This window comes from Crotalus tigris, unplaced genomic scaffold (assembly GCF_016545835.1).
Source record: "Crotalus tigris isolate CLP2741 ecotype Arizona unplaced genomic scaffold, ASM1654583v1 scf7180000019068.10715455, whole genome shotgun sequence".
Taxonomy (NCBI): Eukaryota; Metazoa; Chordata; class Lepidosauria; order Squamata; family Viperidae; genus Crotalus; species Crotalus tigris.
The window spans coordinates 2,970,079-2,989,932 of NW_024097358.1; the positions used below are offsets into that span (position 1 = coordinate 2,970,079).

Sequence of the window (19,854 nt, forward strand, 5' to 3'; positions counted from 1 at the left end):
CATTTTGATCTCTTTTTTCCCCCCTGAAGCTTCTGATTGGGCATCTACACATTTGACAGTTTTCATGAATGGTATTATTTGACTCTAATTAAGCAAACACAATACTGTATTTAGGCCTTGATGTCCAGCCCTCATTTGACATTGTCTGCAGAGGCTCTGTTTGAAGGGCTGAAAGATGAAAAATATGTCTTTCTAGCCCTATCTACATACGAAAACCGGATCTTGAAATGGCCCACCAGTATTTTACAGCAGAGTGACCGGGCCAATAACTAGGTCACCTAAGCATAAGCAGGAGCAGCCTGGCAGCCTCCACCTGATGGTATGCGAGCCACTAAGACAGCAGATTTTCAAGTAGCTAACAGCTCAGCACATGATGTTCTAAAGGCAGCACATCAAGTAGAACAATGCAATCTGTTCATGAGAACATGTAATGGTGGGAGAAGTAGGAGAAACCAGAAAGACCATGCCAACAATGATCTTAGCTAGCTCAAACTATTAAGCAGGGTCATGCTTGGGTGGAACATAATGAAGTCCCAGAGCTGCTAGATTAGGAAACTGAAAAAAAAAAAATCCTAAAAGGCAATGGAGTCTTTATCTTCGTCTTTAAACAGGCCATCTCATCTGTTTTGGCAGGCCAAACCAGGCATATAAAGAATCCAGTTGCTGCAATGAATGTTCTTTGTTGACTGCAATAGCAATAGCACTTAGACTTATATACAGCTTCATGGTGCTTTTACAGCCCTCTCTAAGCGGTTTAGAAAGTCAGCCCCCAACAATCTGGGTCCCCATTTTACCGACCTCGGAAGGATGGAAGGCTGAGTCAACCTTAAGCCGGTCAGAATCGAACTGCTGACAATGAGCAGAATCAGCCTGCAATACTGCATTCTAACCCCTGTGCCCCCATGGCTCAGTTTAACCCAACTTACTGACTGCAAATAATAATAATAATAATAATAATAATAATAATAATAATAATAATAGTAATAAAGTTGGAAGGGACCTTGGAGGTCATCAAGTCCAACTCCCTGCTCAGGCAGGAAACCCTACACCATTTCGGACAAATGGCTGTCCAGTCTCTTCTTAAAAACTTCCAGTGTTGGAGCATTCACCTCTTCTGGAGGCAGGTTGTTCCACTGGTTAATTGTTCTCACTGTCAGGAAGTTTCTCCTTAGTTTCAGATTGCTTCTCTGCTTGATTAGTTTCCATCCGTTGCTTCTTGTCCTGCCTTCAGGCGCTTTGGAGAATAGCTTGACTCCCTCTTCTTTGTGGCGATGTGAACTAGGTGTTATTCTTCTATTCTTGCCCATTTGATGTCAAATTGTAGCGTTTTACTCTTTTTTTGTTCAAAATCCTTTCCTGCCAATTATCATTTCCGGAATGTTTCTTTCGTGTCCTTGATATTTTGCCCAATGTTGACTCACTTTCACTCTAGTCAATTTCTTAGTCATTTTTACAGTGCCTCCCCCTTTCTGCTTCCGGCAATTGTTCTCAAAGTGCTGTTGCTGTATCTCCTAAATTAACTTAGTACTTCTACTACTTTGAAACCTGTATTTGGCAAAATAATAATAAGCATAAAAAAAAATCTTCCCATGTGGAAGATACTTAAAAGATATTTGATGAAATGGATTGTCTTGATGCCTGTTTAGATTTGATGCCAATAAATTCCAAGGTGTTATAAAAGAACATTAAGATGATTCTTCGCCCAGATGAAGAGGATGAAATAACAGGATACCCTGATAATAAATTAGATTTGAATTTTCCAGATTTGAATTTATATATTCTTTTGCTTTATTTTCTTAGATAACTGACACTCTTTTTAAAGACATTTGGAATAAACATTTTAATAAACATTAACTACCACGATCTGTAACATAATGTTGTGATGTGGGTAGCATTCCATCCACTTCATCACACCCATCCCTATGTTTTAGGTCCCACCCTCACCCCTTTTCGCCATTAAATTTAATCTATATTTTGCAACCACCAAAAAAGATTTTCTTTTCCCCACTTTGTGATTTTTTTCCCCCTCCATTTTTTTTCTTACAAATTTAACAGTTACCCTAGGCCTTGCAGATACCTGTGTCTACTCCATGGGGGTGACACTTTGACTATATAAAGAAATCTACTCCACCTAACAGTGGAGTAGAGAAAAATAATAAAATAACAATAGCAGCTAGTCTCAAGAAAAATGACGTTCTTAAGGAATAAGGCCAAGTTGTACTAATCAGTGGGGATTATGGTTCTCCTTGATTGACTCCTTCCCTTCAGCAGCGCAAGGTTTCAAAGAAAGCTTGAAAAACAAGCTGTGCATCTGCAGAAAGGCCACATGGATTACAGTAATCCTCATTTTCTGAATAAAAGTAAAGTTTCTGGTAAATTGAACTTGACTTTTTATAGGCCTATTCATGCTGTTCTCTTAGCAATTGTGTGGAAGTGATTTGTCTCTCTCTTATTCCGGAATACATTTTGATTTCTCCATAGATTTCCCGTCCAATGGCAACACACTTCTAATCCTGTGTAATGCAGAATTCTTGGATTCAGTTTTCTATCATAGGCTTTATGACTCTCAGGACACTCAATGGAAAGTAGTTTGGACATTCCCAACAGAGAATCTGCATCATCTACAATGGGTGTTTTTCAAACCGGGCCACTTTATGTGGACTTCCCACATAAAGAATTCCCCAACCATCAGGATAATAATAATAATAATAATAATAATAATAATAATAATAATAATAATAATAATAATAATGATGATGATGATGATGATAATAGAGTTGGAAGGGACCTTGGAGGTCTTCTAGTCCAAGACAAGAAGCCCAATCAGGAGTATGGGTTGTCCTCGTCTTATGACCACAACAGAACCCCAAATTTCTGCTGCTAAGTAAAACATTTGTTAAGGGGATTTTGCTCCGTTTTATGGCCTTCCTTGCCACGGCGAATCGCCGTCATTATTAAGTTACTTTTTTCCCCAACGCCATTGGAACTTTGAACGGTCACTAAATGAACTGTTGTTAAGTTGAGGACTACCTGCATTGGATTGGTGACGAAAAACCTCCCCTTCCCTCCTTGTAAAAATGCTCAGTGGTGCGGTTTAGAGCAGGGGGTCTTCAAACTTGGCCCTTTTATGACTTATGGACTTGAACTCCCAGAATTCCTCAGCCAGGCATGCCTGGTTGAGGAATTCTGGGAGTTGAAGTCCACAAGTCATAAAAGGGCCAAGTTTGAAGACCCCCTGGGCTAGAGGCAGGGATGGGGACTCTGTCGTTCACTAAACACGTGGGAATGCATGCCTCCCGCGATGCCAAAGGGCTTCCTCGTTGCCCCTCTCAAAGCTGGCGCGGGTTTCCTAATTTTATTCCCATCCAGCAAACCTGGGACTTCAGTTGGGGAGATAAATGCAATGGCAAGTCCGCCAGGAATGCAACTTAGAACCACCCCGCTAAGATCTCTGGCGGGAGAATGTTAAACGGCCGGGACAAAAGCCGGCACCCGCGACATTTTTACGAAGAGAAAAAAAAAGACTCGCGTGGGTACTAAAAAGGGCGGGATGGGGACTCGAACCCATGGCCTCGAAACCATCGGACAGAGAAAACCCGAGGGCGCCACGGCTCCATCCGGGTCTTTGCGGAGAAGCCGGAAATGATAGGAGGGGAAGCGGGAGATTGGTTGCCTAGGGAAACGGGAGAGGAGGGGAAAAAAAAAAAGCAATCGCTTTAGCGGGGGCGGGGCTTGTTGTGTGCACTTCCTGGGCGGGAGATTCGACTCTCGGAAAGGCTGGCGAGGAAGGCGGGATGCGTCGATAGGGCGGGCGAAGAGAGAGGAAAAGTGGGGAAGGGCCCTTCCGGTTGGGGCAGGGTCCTGCAGGGGAGGGGAGGGGGCATTTGGAGGGGGAGGGGTGGAAGGAAGGGCAGTCAGCTGAGGAACCACTTGGTGGGCGGTGGTGGTGGGAGCTCATTGGGCGAGAGGGGTCAAAGGGGCATCAGCCAACGGTGGGAGCTTATTGGGTGACGGGAGATCACGTGGGCCCCAGCCAATAGAGCTGAGGCAACGGGGGCCGCGGAGGGTCAGATAACTAGAATAGAAAAGAATTAAATAGAATAGAATAGAATTAAACAGACTGTAGACTAGAATAGACTAGAATAGAATTAAACAGATTGTGGAATAGAATAGAACTGATTGTGGAATAGAATAGAATTAAACAGATTGTAGATTAGAATAGACTAGAATAGAAATAAACAGATTATAGACTAGACTAGAATATGGAATGGAGGATAGAATAGAATAAAAATAGAATAGAATAATGGAATAGAATAGAATTAAACAGATTGTAGAACAGATTAGAATAGAATTAAACAGATTGTAGATTAGAATAGAATAGAAATAAACAGATTATAGACTAGACTAGAATATGGAATGGAGAATAGAATAGAATAAAAAATAGAATAGAATAATGGAATAGAATAGAACTAAACAGATTGTAGAACAGACTAGAATAGAATTAAACAGATTGTAGATTAGAATAGAATAGAATAGAAATAAACAGATTATAGACTAGAACAGAACAGAACAGAACAGAATCTTTATTGTCACTTTGAATGTTATGGGCTTCCCCAGAAAGGACTGGCTTTCCTTAACCCAGAAAGCAAAACAAATGAAGAAAACCTGGTTTTTTTTTTTTTTTTGTCTTTCAGTAAACCTCCCTTATTCTTGAATATTCTGCCAGGATGGACCAGAAAATCCTGCTTCTGGCATCCGAGGGAAACTCAGAGCGCCTCCAGTCCTGCCTGGAGAGGCTGAACGAAAAAGAGGTCAGCGCCCATTGCCTATCAGTTAAATAAATCCCCCTCCCCCAACGTATCCCCACCAAGCTTATTTGTGCACCACTTTTGTCTGGGAATTCCTTCTGTTCTATCCTCAGTAGCTTCTTCATGTTGGTCCCCATGCTGGGCAAGCTGTGGCACTCTAGGTAGTGCTGAGCTAAAGTTTATAAACTTCCTTTAAAGCAGTGTTGCTTAAAGTGTGGTCTGAGGACCCATGGGGATTCCCCAAGACCCTGTCAGGGGTCCACAAAAATCAAAATTATTTGCCAGACATTGAGAGCATTTGCAAAAATGTAAAAACCATGTTGCTATTGTTTTTGTTGTAAAAAAATTAAGTTTTTTCATGAAAAAAAATATCGATATTTGTCCTGCTGAAATTAAAACGGATGTTTTTGTAGAATATTTATCAAACCATGAACAAGAAACCATATTAAACCCATTAGACATTAACATAAATATTTTGTATGATTTCAACTGCTCTTACCCAGGTTTCTTGCCAACTGGGCTAGCTTGCCATTTATGAAATATGCTATCAATCGACTCTTTTGCTGTGTCACTTGATTGTTTATGTCTGAATTCTCACTCGTTCCTTTTTTCAACATGTTCACAATCTTGCACAGATTATTCTTCGGATAATTTATAGGTTACATTAAATATGCATGTTTTTATTCAAGATTAATACTGGGGGTAATGTTGAATGTAAAAGTTCAAAGGAATGACACGTTTTGCAATTCTGGTCTCTTTGCCACAGTTGAATGACCTTGTTACGAAACATGCTTTGAGGAAGAAGGGGATTGGTGCTGTTCTGAGAGGAATCTTCAAAGGTACTTACTAAGACTAGTGGATTGATCTCTAGCCCAGTGACATGGTTTCTTGTCCATACGAAGCTAGTCTTTTGAGCAAGTATAAACATAGTAGTCAGTTTCTGACCATACTAGGGACAACCTACTTCTCAGTTTCATTTTAATACCTGGGTTTTCTTCCTTTTAATATCATTAGAACAGGCTAGCATCAAGTAATAGCTTATAAATAGTTGGTTCTTTTTAATCAACAAAGTATTGGGAAAGCAAATCGCCCCATCTGTTGATAAAGTCGCCCTATCTGTTGATAAAGGAACATGCAAGCTTTCAGACTTCAAAAATCCAACTTTCCACTGTTTTAAGCAGTACAAAATTAACAATATTTTGTTGTTGTGTGTTTTTTTGTTTAGGTTCGCCTTGCTCTCAACAGAAAGGTGTTGCCAGAAGACTAAGTATTTACAAACACTGTATCGAGTTAGTGGAATCTGGTGACCTGCAAGTGGAAATTGCATCTGAAATAATAAGACTGCTTATGTTAGAGGTAAAAGATAAAAATAGCTTCTCAGGGGTTTCCCCAAGTTAACACTGGGGATGACTGCCTTTTACATCTAAGTCAGAAGTTTATGTTTTTTGAGTTGGCCAATATATTAGCAACATGATAACATTTCCTTTGCAGTCCAATGCTATGTATGCTTATATAGATTTCTAAAAATGAATACTTTGTTACTGTCTGGGATTGTTTGTTCCTTGTTGTTGTTAGGGCACCTCTCACAGTTGTTAATTTTTTAAAAAGCAACTTTATCTAAGCTGGCAGTCTCCACATGCAGTTTGTGAACTAACTCCCAGAATCCTTGGCAATTCTCATGTTAGCAGGGGGGGAATTCTTAAAATTGAAGCCCATGTAATTGAATGGCATTGAGAATGGGAAAGGCTGCAATATGGACGATGTGGCATGCATAGGCTTTGCTTTTTTTGATCATGAAATTAGACCGGGCTACATCCTCAGCTTTTTAATAGCTGGCATGATATGCAAAATGTGTGTAATAGTTCCTCTTTTATTTTGGGAAAGCTATTTCATGTTGTGACTAAAAGAAGTACCTCTGTGACACTTTTATAGTTGTAATGTAATTCAGAGCTCGTTTCTTTCTTTGGTCTGAACCCTTTTAATATAATCAATTATGTAATATAATTTTTAAAATATTATATTTAATACCTCAGGCTCACAAGATGCCAGGGCTTACTTTGGCTGACTTGGCTATGTTGTTCATTGAAGCAATTAAAGGAGGCAGCCTGTTGAGTGGCAAATCTTTGGAACTCTTTCCTACACTTCTTACTTTGCTGGCTACATCTAAGGAGACCCTTGAATATGGGGCAGGTAAGCTTACTCCTCTTCAGTTTTCCCTTCTTTGTCTTTTGCTAACTAGCAACATCTAACATTTCCTTTTCAGGTGAGCTGACTGGGGACGAATATAAGAAACAGCTGATTAATACCCTCTGCTCCAGCAGGTAAGTTTGCGCTTGTCAGATCAGATGCCATTTGGTGGCATCTGTTCTGGTGGTCAATTTCATGTAAAGTGTTTATTGGCATAATTTACATAGACACATGCTAAATTATAAATACATGGAATCTCTCTCTCTCTCTCCCTCCTGCTCACTCTTTCCTCCCCAGTATTTTATGAAGTGTCATCATATTTCTTCCTATAGATAATGAGCAAAGGTAATAGAGTGTTTACTTTGATAATAACTGGAAATGTTCAGGATTACATTTGCCTTGTAATCCTTTGAGTAAGCCTCAGAATTAGAGCTTTCAAATACCACTTTGTAAATGAAAGCATTGCATAAGAAAAAGACAGTTGAATTCTGGATAGATTGTTGGTTACTTGTATTGGTATAAGCTTTTGTGGATTATTTAATTAGTCTGAAAATTCTTTGCCCTATTAAATGTAAAGTTCCACCAATCTCTTTGTAGGTTCAGTGTATTAAACAATTGCATTTCTCTGGAAGTATTTTTTGCTATATTTATATTCAGACTGATTTTTTTTTGGGACAGATGGAGTCCTCAGTATGTGATCCATCTAACTTCCATGTTCAGGTAAAATTTTCCTTTTGGGGGAGCGGTCTAAGACTTGGGGATCAATTGCACAGAGATGTTCAATAACAGTCTATGCTTGGACTTCAGCAAGTTTTCTAGGCTTCTTCCCTTGTGTTCCTTATGTGGGAAAGGTTCCAAAGGAAAGCATTCATATCTGCATCATTTTGGAAAGATCCAGGTGCTGAGGAATGCTTTTATATCCTTTCCTGAATTGGCTGATGAAATTGAAAATTGCTTAGAAAGATTATTTAAAGTGTTCCAAGTTCAGAATTTATTTATGGCCCAAATCCGAACATATTCTGAGGGAAGCTTGTCTTTGTGGAAAAAGAATATTATATGTCAGACTTGAATTTGTTTAGAATGCCAATCTAAGATCAAAATATCTGTATTCAAATCTTGATCTAGCTACAAGTTTATTAGTTGATGTTATTTTTCATTGGCTTTGTTTTAATGACTAAGCCACAATGGTCCATCAGTTAAGTCACGGCTTGAAACCCAAAGTGCCTCAATTTATGGGAGATAGTGAGCTAAAAAAATCAAACAGAATTATGATGTGTAACACACGCCACATAAAATTATTATAGAGTTGGGCAGTCTCACAAAATTAATAAAATAAATTAACCTAATCATCATTTCAGCTGACTGTATATCTCAGGTTTATTGTGAAGGTTCACTGAGAAGGAGAGAACCAATTCTGCTCCTTAAGAGCTTTGCAGAAAGCCAGTATATATTATAGACACAAATAAATGTATGTGTTGATGCAAATGTGGTGCTGTCTTCTGAAAAGGCACCAATCTGCCTTTTGTGTCACTATACAGGGATGTTCCATTGAGTAAGGAAGAATTGCAGTTTGTGGTAGAAAAGGTCTTAAGAATGTTCTCCAAGCTAGGTCTCCAGGAAATCCCACCTTTGGTTTATCAGCTGTTGCTGCTTTCTTCAAAGGTAATGCTTTTGTGTAAACTGCCCTCCCAAATTTTCCAACATCACTCTAATTCAGGGGTGTCAAACACCATTTCATTGAGGGCTGCATCAGCATTGCGGTTGCCCTTGGGGGGGGGGGCTGGGTGGGTGTGGCCAGGATGGATGCAGCCTACTGGGTGGGCGTGGATGGAGTGGGTGTGGCCTACTGGGTGGGCACGGCCAACTCTACATCGTTCGCGTCAAGAATGCCTGTGGGGGCCTCGGCAGGCGGGGGACAGATCTGAGGGTCTCTGGCGAAGAGGGTGGGACCGGGGCAAGTGCCAAGGCATGGTGCATTTCTTCATTCCTCACAAAGGGTGACACCTCCCCACCATGCATCCAGGGGGCAGGGCTGACACGCAGGGACTGGTTCCACGCTGTTTCCAGACGGCCTTGTGGAACTAAGACTGAATGCGTTTCAGCATAGATGGCCACCACAAAATTGTACATTGGCTCCCAGCTGGCCTGGGCCAGGGCCAAGGCAACGGGGGCCGTTCCCTCACTGTTTCCAGGATGGCTTTGCAGGCCACATGAAACCACTTCGTGGGCCGCATCCGGCCCCCGGGCCTTGTGTTTGACATGTCTGCTCTAACATCATAGTTTCATGGCTCAGACGAATTGTCCTGTTTCCCCAAACACTTGGAATATGGATCGTGTAACACAGCCATCTCATCACTTCTCAGGGTAGCAAGAAAAACATTTTGGAAGGGATTGTCAACTTTTTCAACCAGATGGATAAAAAGCAGAAAGAAGAGCAGAGAGATTCAGGGTAAGTCGCTTTTTCCCACCTTCTCGATTTTAGCTGTGATATCCATCGCCCTTTGTTGAAGCAGACATATTGCATTCCCTTCTTATCACAACTGACACTCAATCTTCCAGATCAGTGGAACTTGAAGAAGCTACAGTGCCCTTAGAACAACTCCGCCACGTGGAAGGCACCGTCATTCTGCATATTGTGCTAGCTATAAATCTGGACCACGATCTAGGAAAGGAGCTAATAAAATACTTAAAGGTATATTAAATGGCGGAGTTAAGAGAATGAGTTGATCTCAGGCAAGCCATATGGCATTACTTCTTTGTAAATATGAAGTTCTCTTAAATAGGTTTGCATTTTTTTTATGCCTCCTAGGCAGAGCAGCAAGGGGATCCTAGCAAAGCCCTGTGCCCCTTCAGTGTGACTATTCTGCTTTCAATGGCCAGAATACATCGATTTAAAGAACAGGTATGTCCCTCTTTCTCGATTTTGAGTGACTCTCGTTTAGTCAGTTACAGAAAACCTGATCGTGCTGTCATGTTTAATTATGCTTCTTCTGTACTGAATTTGCTGAACTGTTCCCTTCAAGACACTGATTGAGGGAAGTCCTAACTGCTCATTCTTGTGGTATTTTAGATATTTGACTTTCTGAAAACATCAATTATGAAAACTTTCAAGGACAAACAGTTTCTTCAGGGCTCCAGGTTTCTACAGGATTTAGCTCCTCTACAGTATGATATATCTGATATGTTTTTGGAAGTTGTCGCGAACAGGTAAGTTACTACAGCTTGTCGATTTGGACTTTAGAGCAATTAATGCAGGGAACTTTACCTTTTCCTCCTGCTAATTCCCCACCTAAACCATGAAGCTTTGTAATCAACACATTTACTATAAGAGGTTTTTTTTTTTTAAGTACAGATGTAGAATCCCTTTATTGTGCTGTTTTCTTTTCTCTGTCTTTCCGATGTCCCACCCAGCGTGTTTGGTTGGGATCATGTGACCCAGGGTCTAGTAGAACTTGGATTTATCCTCATGGACTCTTATGGGCCAAAAAGACTTTTTGGAAGTAAAACCACAGAAAGTAACCATATTCTGCCCAAAACTCCAGCCCAGCAGGTGTGTAAATTGGGAGCTGATATCCTCTTGGAAACTTTCAAGGTAATGTAAAAATGGAACTGTATGACACTGTAGATATAATATTAAGCTATATTTTTTTCCTCTGTTGATATAGGCCAGTGGTGGTGAACCTATGGCACGGGTGCCAGAGGCGGCACTCAGAGCCCTCTCTGTGGGCACGTGTACCATCGCCCCAGTCCTAGGCCTTCAGCTGGGTTTTAGAAAACCTTTTTGCTTTAGGCCTCCGCCGCCGTGTGCAAAATAAAAAAAAGGTTCAATCAATCAGCCAATTTCAACTTCTTGCGGGAAAAAAAAGATCTTGCAAAGTTGGAATTGATTGATTGAACTTTTTAGTCCCACCCAGTCTGCCATTACCACCGCAGCCATGCCCACCCAATGGTACACACCCACCCGGCACCCAACGATGCATAAGTGGGTTTTGGGTTGCAGTTTGGGCACTCAGTCTCTAAAAGGTTCGCCATCACTGATAATAGGCTTTTTTTTAATTCTTCTGATATTTAGAAATATTTCTAGACTGTCTTTAAAGGCAAAAAGTCAAGTTGTTTTGATAATTTGGTCACAGTTTTTTTCCTTCTCAATTTAAAATAAATTAAAATTGATTTTTTTCCCCCTTAACCCTGCCTCTTACTATTTGTGGGAAACAGGAAAAAACAGCAGGAAACTTCGTTCAAGGCGAATTGTTATTGGAATGGGCTAAGGGCACAGTACGCAATTTGTTTTTGCTTTTAAACAGAAAACCAACTTTCATTCAAAAATACTATTTAAATAATTAAAACAGGAGCAAGGTAACCTACCTGAGAAAGTAAAACCTTAAGAGAGAATTCCTCTTTTTCATAGATTCAACAAGTGCTTATAGAGGCACTTTCTGTGCTGATCAATGGCTTTAGAGTAAACCTCTTTGGGGCTGCCTGGTAAAGCATCAGCCAAGGTAGCATAGCTTCAACAGATTGTAATAGCGCTCCTAAGACTACCTGGAGAATATGTGCATTTTTAAAATACTCTTTATCTTCCAGGGCCACGAACCGATCAGAAGTGAAATTCTAGAGCAGATCCTGAACAGAGTGATCACAAATGCAGGCCTTCCCATCACCCACTTCATAGGTAATTTTGTCTTACGGAATTCAAGCTCATAAAATAGACTGCAAACTTCCAGGATTTCATCAGCCAGGAATTTCCCCAGGCTGCTGAATTAAAGAAGCCAATGATAGATTTCTCTAATGCGTGAAACCGTAAGGACTTACTCAGCAAGCTTTACATGAGGATGTAAAGCAGAGGTCCCCAATCTTTTGGGCACCAGGGACCAGTTCCATGGAGAGACGTTTTTCCATGGACCGGAGGGTGGGTGGGTGGTTTTGTGTGCTGCCTGGGTCCCGTAGATGGGGCTTTACTCTGTTTTCTATTCTATTCTATTCTATTCTATTCTATTCTATTCTATTCTATTCTATTCTATTCTATTCTACTCTACTCTACTCTACTCTACTCTACTCTACTCTGTTCTATTCTACTCTACTCTATTTTCTGTTCTATTCTATTTTCTATTGTATTGTATATTCTATTCTACTCTATATTTTCTGTTTTATTCTCTGTTCTATTCTATTCTATTTTCTATTGTATATTCTATTCTATTCTATTCTACTCTACTCTACTCTGTTCTACTCTGTTCTATTCTACTCTACTCTATTCTCTGTTCTATTCTGTTCTATTCTACTCTATTCTCTGTTCTATTCTATTTTCTATTATATTGTATATTCTATTCTACTCTATTCTATTTTCTGTTCTATTCTATTCTATTCTATTCTATTCTATTCTATTCTATTCTATTCTATTCTATTCTATTCTATTCTATTCTATTCTACTTCAAGGAATTTGTCTCCAGTACAGAAGCACTCAGTATACGTGCAAAACAACAGAGAATAATACCAATAAAAGGAGGAAGTAAAGAAGATAATAAAAAGGATAGATAATACTACAGTCACATTACATGGGTTAATATGCATGGATATTAGACAGAACTGCAAATCAATGCGTATCTGCCTGCCTTTTTGATTTTGAAAGGATCTGCTAGTCAGAGCACCATCCTGTCTCTTACCCTACCAGATGCCACAGCTTTAGATGTTCTCCTCTCTTTGCAGAGCTTTTGTCCAGTATTATTCTGTCTGCTCCTCTTGTCCTTCAGAATTCTTCCTCTAATGTCACAGAAGCTTTTGAGCATTTCTCATTCCTTCCCCTTGACACAGTTCAAGGGTTTCTCAAGGCTGTACAGGTAACGTAATTATATTTTTTTATAACTATGTGGTTGCTCAAAAATTGAGATTTTTTTTTAAAAAAAAAAACAAGGCATATTATAGATCATTAGAAACACAAAGTGTACTTGGACCGAAAATGAATCTTTAATTGCTCAAAAGGTTTTCTTCCTTCTCCCACCCATAGAGAAAAGGCCCAAAGTGGGTTACAAAACTGTTTTTTTTTTGTATTGCAATAGTTATAAAGACAGTTTATCAAACCAAGATACATGCCCAGAATTGCCCTTTCTGTCATATTCCAATTTCCCGGCTGCCGTTGATTCCTTCTCGGAAATCCCTTGCTTATGAGCCTGTGATACTCAAGTCTAACACATTTATTTTCTCCCAGCCTCTGCTCAAAATAAGCATGTCTTTGAGGGATTCATTGATCCTTGTTCTTCGCAAATCCATGTTCTCTGGGTAAGTTATCTTTGTTTTTTTGTTTTTTTTTAAAAAAAATGTATTCCATGTTTGTTGATTTCCCCCTGCATACGTATGTGCAAATGCTTTTTTTTTTTTTAAGTAAAATTCAGTAGAACTGTTGGATCACTTTTATCTCAAAAATGTTTGCTTGAAGAGTGAAGTAAAAAAAAAAATTCCAATAAGAATGACTGATGGTTTCCAGACAGAGAACCTTAAATCTCTGTGACAAGGGAAATTACAAATGTTCAAGTTTTCTTGTTTTGGGTTGTGAACAAGTAGCCCACCATTCTAATAATTTTTCATCCTGAGGTTGAGGAACTCTGCCTTAAAGCGTTCTTCTCTCTTGATTGCAGACAGCTAGATGCCCGCAAGTCAGCAGTTGCTGGATTTTTGCTGCTCTTGAAAAATTTTAAGGTTCTGGGAAGCTTGACCTCTTCCCAATGCAGCCAAGCCATTGGAGCCAGTCAGGTAAAAAAAAAATAAATAATAGCACTGGTTCCAGCATGTTTCAGTAGCTCTCCTGCAGATGCTGAGTTTGATCTGCTGCACTAATGCGTATGCTGGAAGGGAGTTGTCTGAGAAATGATAGAAACAGCTAATTACAATTAACTAACCGATGGATTATAACTAACCAGTGGAAGGGACTATCCCCAATGTCTTCGAAAGATTTAAATTACTGTCCTGGGTGCTGATGCTGGTTGGGAGTATTGAAGTACAGTATGGAATGATGGTAGGCTTGAGCAATGGCAGAAATGGCTACAGAGTCACTGGGAGCCAGGCGGCGTATAAATGTATTATTCGTATTTATTATTTAGTTTCTTCTCCATCAGATCTGACTCCAGTTGAAAAAAATATCTCCCATTTAACTGGTACCATCAACTTAGGCTGATTTCATAAGCTTACAGAATACGGTGTTACTGTAACCAGCAGGGTTAGATGTCTAAGTTTAACATGTACAGGATTCTGTCCATAGAACAAGAATACAACAGTTCATTTAGTGACTGTTTGGAGTTACAACGGCACCGGGGGAAAAAAATGACCTATGACTGTTTTTCACACAGTGGTTGCAGCCTCCCCGTGGTCACATGATCCGAATTCAGACGGTTGGCAACTGACTCATTATTTATGACGGTTGCAGTGTCCCGGGGTCACGTGATCACCTTTTGTCACCTTCTCACAAGCCAAGTCAGTGGGGAAACCAGGTTCACTTAAAAAGCCTCTTATTGCAGTGAGTCACTTAACAACTGGATGTAAATTGAGGCAAAATTCACCTTAACAAATCTCTTGCTTAGCAACAGGAATTTTGGACTCCATTGCGGTCCAAAGTCGAGGACTACCTGTACCAGTGCTGGCGAACCTATGGCACGGGTGCCAGAGGCGGCACTCAGAGCCCTCTCTGTGGGCACGCACAGCGTCACCCCAGTCCTAGGCCTTCAGCTGGGTTTTATAAAACCTTTTCGCTTTAGGCCTCCGCTGCCGTGTGCAAAAAAAACCCCCAAAGGTTCATTCAATCGATCAATTTCAACTTCTCGCGGGGAAAAAAAAGATCTCGCAAAGTTGGAATTGATTGATTGAACTTTTTAGTCCCACCCAGTCTGCCGTTACCACCGTAGCCACGCCCACCCAATGGCCACACCCACCCGGCACCCGACGATGCATAAGTGGGTTTGGGGTTTCAGTTTGGGCACTCGGTCTGTAAAAAGTTCGCCACCAGTGACCTGTACAGAGATTTCCATGTCTGTTCCTTCCTTCCAGGTCCAGGTAGATGTCCACGCCCGCTATAACGCGGCAGCCAATGAGGCCTTCTGCTTAGAGATCCTAGGCAGTCTGAGGCGATGCCTGAGCCAGCAAGCTGATGTTAGGCTCACCCTCTATGAGGTAAGGGGGGCCTCTCCGCTTACCTTAACTCCGTAACATTTCTCCATTTCTAGCTGTGTCTCAAGTAAACTTACTGCTAATAACAGAGTTGGAAGGGGCCTTGGAGGTCTTCTAGTCCAACCCCCTTGTCAAGCAGGAAACCCTATACCAGTGGTGGTGAACCTATGGCACGGGTGCCAGAGGCGGCACTTGGAGCCCTTTCTGTGGGCACACGTGCTGTTGCCCCAGCCTTGCCTCTCCCCGTGACCCCGTCCTCACCAGCAGCCCTCCTGGAGAAGAGTCGCCCCCCAGCGTGGCCCACGCGGAGCAGTGCAGTCAAGGACATGGCAGCCAGGCAGCATAGACAAGACTCTGCCCTCACGCCCCATTGCGCACAGTTGATGCTGCAAGGCACGGGCAGAGGGTGTGGCTGCCTGCAGGGCCATCACTGCCCTATACCATTTCAGACAAATGGTTGTCCAAATCTCTTCTTAAAAACTTCCAGTGTTGGAGCATTCACCACTTCTGGAGGCAGGTTCTTCCACTGATTCATTGTTCTCAGCATCAGGAAGTTTCTCCTTAGTTCTAGGTTGCTTCTCTCCTTGATTAGTTTCCACCCATTGCTTCTTGTCCTGCCTTCAGGCGCTTTGGAGAATAGCTTGACTCCCTCTTCTTTGTGGTGATAGCAGACTTTCTGCTTCTTTAGTTTTCTGATCTGTGTCAGGCTCACATTTAAAAAACAAACAAACCTCTTTCCCTTCATTTGTCTTTCCAGGGTTTTAATGACGTCCTGCGCAGGAACTCTCAATTGAGTCATTCCATCCTGGACATGCTTCTCTCACAGGTACAGTGATGATCAAATATTAGAAGCTGGATTTAAGTGAAAAGCCAACCAGAGTTTGGGGGGGGTCACCTTTTTAAATTTTAAGTATCCCTGGTTTAGAGTGTAATTCTGCTTCTCAAGAGAAAGCACAAGCCCAGTTGATTGGAGGGGCAAAATGGCAAATTAATTTTGTGCCTCAAAATAGGAATGTAGAAGAAGGATTTCCCACGTAGTTGGGGAGGAGGAAGAAATATGGATCTAAGGCACATATTCTTCATGAGAGTAATGTTTTGAGCCCAAGACAAATATATCTTAACAAACCTCTTCCAAAAAGCTTCTTGGATGAGAAGCGAAGCGTTTTCAAAAAAAAAAACCCCGAGAAAGCCCAATTGCCTTTTGGAAAACCACCTTTGGGAGACCAAATTAGTGGCTGTGTTCTGAAAGGCATTACTGTTTATAGCAGGGGTTCTCAACCTTGGCAACTTTAAGACTTGTGGACTTCAACTCCCAGAATTCCTCAGCCAGCAAAGCTGGCTGAGGAATTCTGGGAGTTGCAGTCCACAAGTCTTAAAGTTGCCAAGGTTGAGAACCCCTGGTTTATAGGCAAGTAACAAGTGACAAAGGAGATTCATCCATCTTAGACCCCATTAAAGGAAACAAAAGTCTATTTATTCCTGGAAGGAAATGGTGATTGCGACAGAAGCATCTCTCTTCACCCTCATTCAGCAAATGGTTGCTTCATTCCAATTTTTTTTTTTAAAAAAAAATCTATTTTTAATGGGGGAGCTTTCTCCTCCTCCTCGCTGTTCGTAATCTATAAAATAATAGATTATGATTCATCATTTAACAAATTCATCTCTTTTGTTTATTGCAACAGATAAGGCAATATTATGAAGCTGAACCAGACCTGCTGCCCCCCTTGAAATTAGAGAGATGCATCTTGGCTCAAAGAGATCAAATCTTCTTGCAGGAACCTTTGGTGAGAAAGGAAAAAAAAACAAACGGTTCACTTGTTTTAAACCTGTCTTTGAGTTTGCATTTGGGATCAACAAGAGGATATTGGCATATTTCCTATGCCCCTTGTCCTGCTTTATCCATTGAAGGCCAATTAAATGGAGCCTTTGAAAAGATATTTAAGGGTTGGCTGGCTTTGAAAATGAGGAAAGGACATCTTTCATTCATAGTTTAATGCCACGATTCCTTCAGGCTCACCTCCTGTGCTGCATTCAGCATTGTTTGGCCTGGTATAAGAATGTTTTAACTGCGCACCAGCAAGCTGAAGAAGAGGAGGAGGAGGAAGAGGAGGATAGAAGTTTCCAGCAAGAATTGGATAAGATGTTGGAATCCATCACAAGACGAATGATCAAGAGTGAACTGGAAGATTTTGAGCTGGTAACTGATTCATTTGTTTATTTGTGACATTTCTATGCTACCGTACTCCAAACACCTCTCTACAATATATAGAAAAGAGAGAGATCAAAAACAGCAGAAAAAATAGTAAACAATGCAAACCACAATCTTCTTCTTGTGCCATATCCGTTATCGGACGTTGGCGATCCTGTTTTTATCAGCAGCCGAAAAAGTGCTGCTGAGTTTTGTCCGAACCAATCCCTTAGATTTTGAAGCCACGATGTTCTTCTTCTGCCTGGACCTCGTTTGCCTTCCATCTTTCCCTGGAGGATTAAATGGAATATGCCGTATTTTTCCGGGTGTCGCAACACATCTCCGAAATATTCTAATTTTCCTTTTTTAATTGTTTTGATGGTTTCCCTTGGCTTTCCCAGGTGGCTTATCACCTCCTCATTTCTGATCTTGTCAACCCAGCTTATGCGTAACAGCCGCCTGTCAATCCAGGCTCCCCCTAAGAGCAAACCATAATCGTAAGGAGGAAAAGCAAATGGGAAGGAGATTGATTCAGCCATGTACAAATATTAGAAGTGGCCATTCTGATCTGCTTGCTTTTGAATGATAGGATAAATCGGCAGACTTCTCTCAATCAACCGGAGTGGGCTTAAAGAACAACATCTATGCTATTTTAGTGATGGGCATCTGTGAGGTCTTGATTGAGTACAACTTTAGTACAGGCAACTATAGGTAAGGAATTGATTTTTTTATTTCTAAAGCTTCTGGTCCTCTCTGTCTGGACCGGAAGATCTGTGGACCCAGCTTCTAAACGAGCTTTGAACGATTTCATTAGTTAGATCCATCACCACAAAATCTGTTTGTCATTTGTAAAGTGCAAGGAAGAGCAACACAACAACAAAAATGAACAAACACTCCTGAAAGAAAAAAACACACACACACACAGAGAAAGGTTCATCTTTAAAAAAAAAAGTAGCTTGGTCCTAGAGCAGTTGTTACCTTACAAGTGCCTGGATGAGCAGGCTGGGTCTTTAGTTGCTGTTTAAAATAATGTGGCAGCCAGTTGCACCAGTCACCTGTCTTGTGAAGAGACAGTCCCAAATACTACAGTATTTAATAGGCTGAACCAACTAGCAAACCCACAAACAGTGATGATTCTTTGATTTTAATGCATGACCTTGTGTGTATTGGAGAATTTGTTTTAGGAACTAAACCATGTAGGGCTATTTAGATCCAAAATGTATGTACGTATCTATCTATCTATCTATCTATCTATCTATCTATCTATCTATCTATCTATCTATCTATCTATCTATCTATCTATCTACCTACCTACCTACCTACCTACCTACCTACCTACCTACCTACCTACATACATACATACATACATACATACATACATACCTATAGATTTAAAGAGTATTGGTCCTGATGGTACATGGCTAAGTTAGATGTTCTACCTTTAGTTGCTTTCCTTGAAACTGCAGGAAAAGTCTTTGCAAAAAAATATATATACAGTATCTTTATTTGATTCTTGATGCGGGTTGTTTGTGTGTTTAAAATTCAAATTAAATAGTTCTCTGAGCCTTTAAAAATGTTCATCCTTAAGAATAGAAATGATGTAACAAAGACATAGCATCCACATCTAGTGCATATCAAGAAATGAATCACCACTCTGTTTCAATTTTTATTATCTGCGGTTAAGTCAAGAGAAAATAGGCCCTCTGCAAAATGAAAAATCATTTTGCGTCTCTTGACTTTCTGTTTTTACCTTGCAGTAAGAACAAGTTTGAAGATGTTTTGAGCCTGTTCAAGTGCTACACCAAACTTTGTGAAATCTCGAAAGAGAAAGCGGGAAAGAGCAAACTCTCATCAACAAACAAAATTCCCCGAAGCTTCCTGTCGATGGGCTTTGTGTGTACCTTACTTACAAGTCTCTTCAGGTAAAGAATATTGACTTAAGACACTGATCCAGCCTCTGCATCTTTTGAATAATCAAAGGCAGCCACCAAAAGATGAGATGGAAATAGAAATAGCACCTGAAACACAAAAATGAGTTGTAATAGCTGGTAATAAAATACAGGCAATGCTCTTTATTTGCAGGAATTACATTCTGTAAAATTGTCACAAATAATAGATGAGCAAATATTGTAAAGCTTAGCTGTGAATGTGCACATTGGACAATTCCAACGTTTTGTCCCTCTACATGTCCATGAATACGACCCCAAAGTGCCCCAAATCTAATTTTCTGGTTACAAATAAATTTTAGTGCGTGAGCAAATTTGCATATACGGAATCTATGAATAATGAGTCTTGCCTGTAGCATAAAAGCACTTTCAATAAGAACCCCCAAATATTATTTTAAAAAGAGCAGCAGGAGATAAAGCAGCACTACTTGCCTGAAACAAAAAGGATTTTGAAATAACTATAAGAGGGCCTTATAGGACCAGAACGCAGTATTAGCAGCTTAACTTTTAGTTAATTTGGGCTTCTATAGGCACCATTTCAGCTGAACAATTCAAGATAATTGTTTATTCCTTC

General features: G+C 40.5%; 1 protein-coding gene across 2 annotated transcripts in view; it reads left to right on the forward strand.

The window, feature by feature from the left end:
• Nucleotides 1–3,755: 3,755 nt before the first annotated feature.
• The window catches only part of FANCI (FA complementation group I), a 28,645-nt gene continuing 12,546 nt past the window's right edge, over nucleotides 3,756–19,854 (forward strand). Inside the window, exons 1-23 of one of the 2 annotated variants that reach the window (XM_039359077.1) lie at nucleotides 3,756–3,828; nucleotides 4,695–4,811; nucleotides 5,575–5,647; nucleotides 6,034–6,164; nucleotides 6,842–6,998; nucleotides 7,072–7,129; nucleotides 7,674–7,715; nucleotides 8,534–8,657; nucleotides 9,359–9,444; nucleotides 9,555–9,687; nucleotides 9,805–9,897; nucleotides 10,066–10,202; nucleotides 10,407–10,587; nucleotides 11,580–11,667; nucleotides 12,699–12,829; nucleotides 13,198–13,268; nucleotides 13,625–13,739; nucleotides 15,027–15,149; nucleotides 15,904–15,972; nucleotides 16,829–16,930; nucleotides 17,158–17,343; nucleotides 17,924–18,045; nucleotides 19,092–19,256. In XM_039359077.1, coding sequence (XP_039215011.1) covers nucleotides 4,728–4,811; nucleotides 5,575–5,647; nucleotides 6,034–6,164; nucleotides 6,842–6,998; nucleotides 7,072–7,129; nucleotides 7,674–7,715; nucleotides 8,534–8,657; nucleotides 9,359–9,444; nucleotides 9,555–9,687; nucleotides 9,805–9,897; nucleotides 10,066–10,202; nucleotides 10,407–10,587; nucleotides 11,580–11,667; nucleotides 12,699–12,829; nucleotides 13,198–13,268; nucleotides 13,625–13,739; nucleotides 15,027–15,149; nucleotides 15,904–15,972; nucleotides 16,829–16,930; nucleotides 17,158–17,343; nucleotides 17,924–18,045; nucleotides 19,092–19,256 — 2,471 coding nt within the window. In that variant the 5' untranslated portion in view covers nucleotides 3,756–3,828; nucleotides 4,695–4,727. The remainder of the gene's footprint in view (nucleotides 3,829–4,694; nucleotides 4,812–5,574; nucleotides 5,648–6,033; nucleotides 6,165–6,841; nucleotides 6,999–7,071; nucleotides 7,130–7,673; nucleotides 7,716–8,533; nucleotides 8,658–9,358; nucleotides 9,445–9,554; nucleotides 9,688–9,804; nucleotides 9,898–10,065; nucleotides 10,203–10,406; nucleotides 10,588–11,579; nucleotides 11,668–12,698; nucleotides 12,830–13,197; nucleotides 13,269–13,624; nucleotides 13,740–15,026; nucleotides 15,150–15,903; nucleotides 15,973–16,828; nucleotides 16,931–17,157; nucleotides 17,344–17,923; nucleotides 18,046–19,091; nucleotides 19,257–19,854) is intronic. The other variant, XM_039359078.1, reaches the window with a different exon arrangement.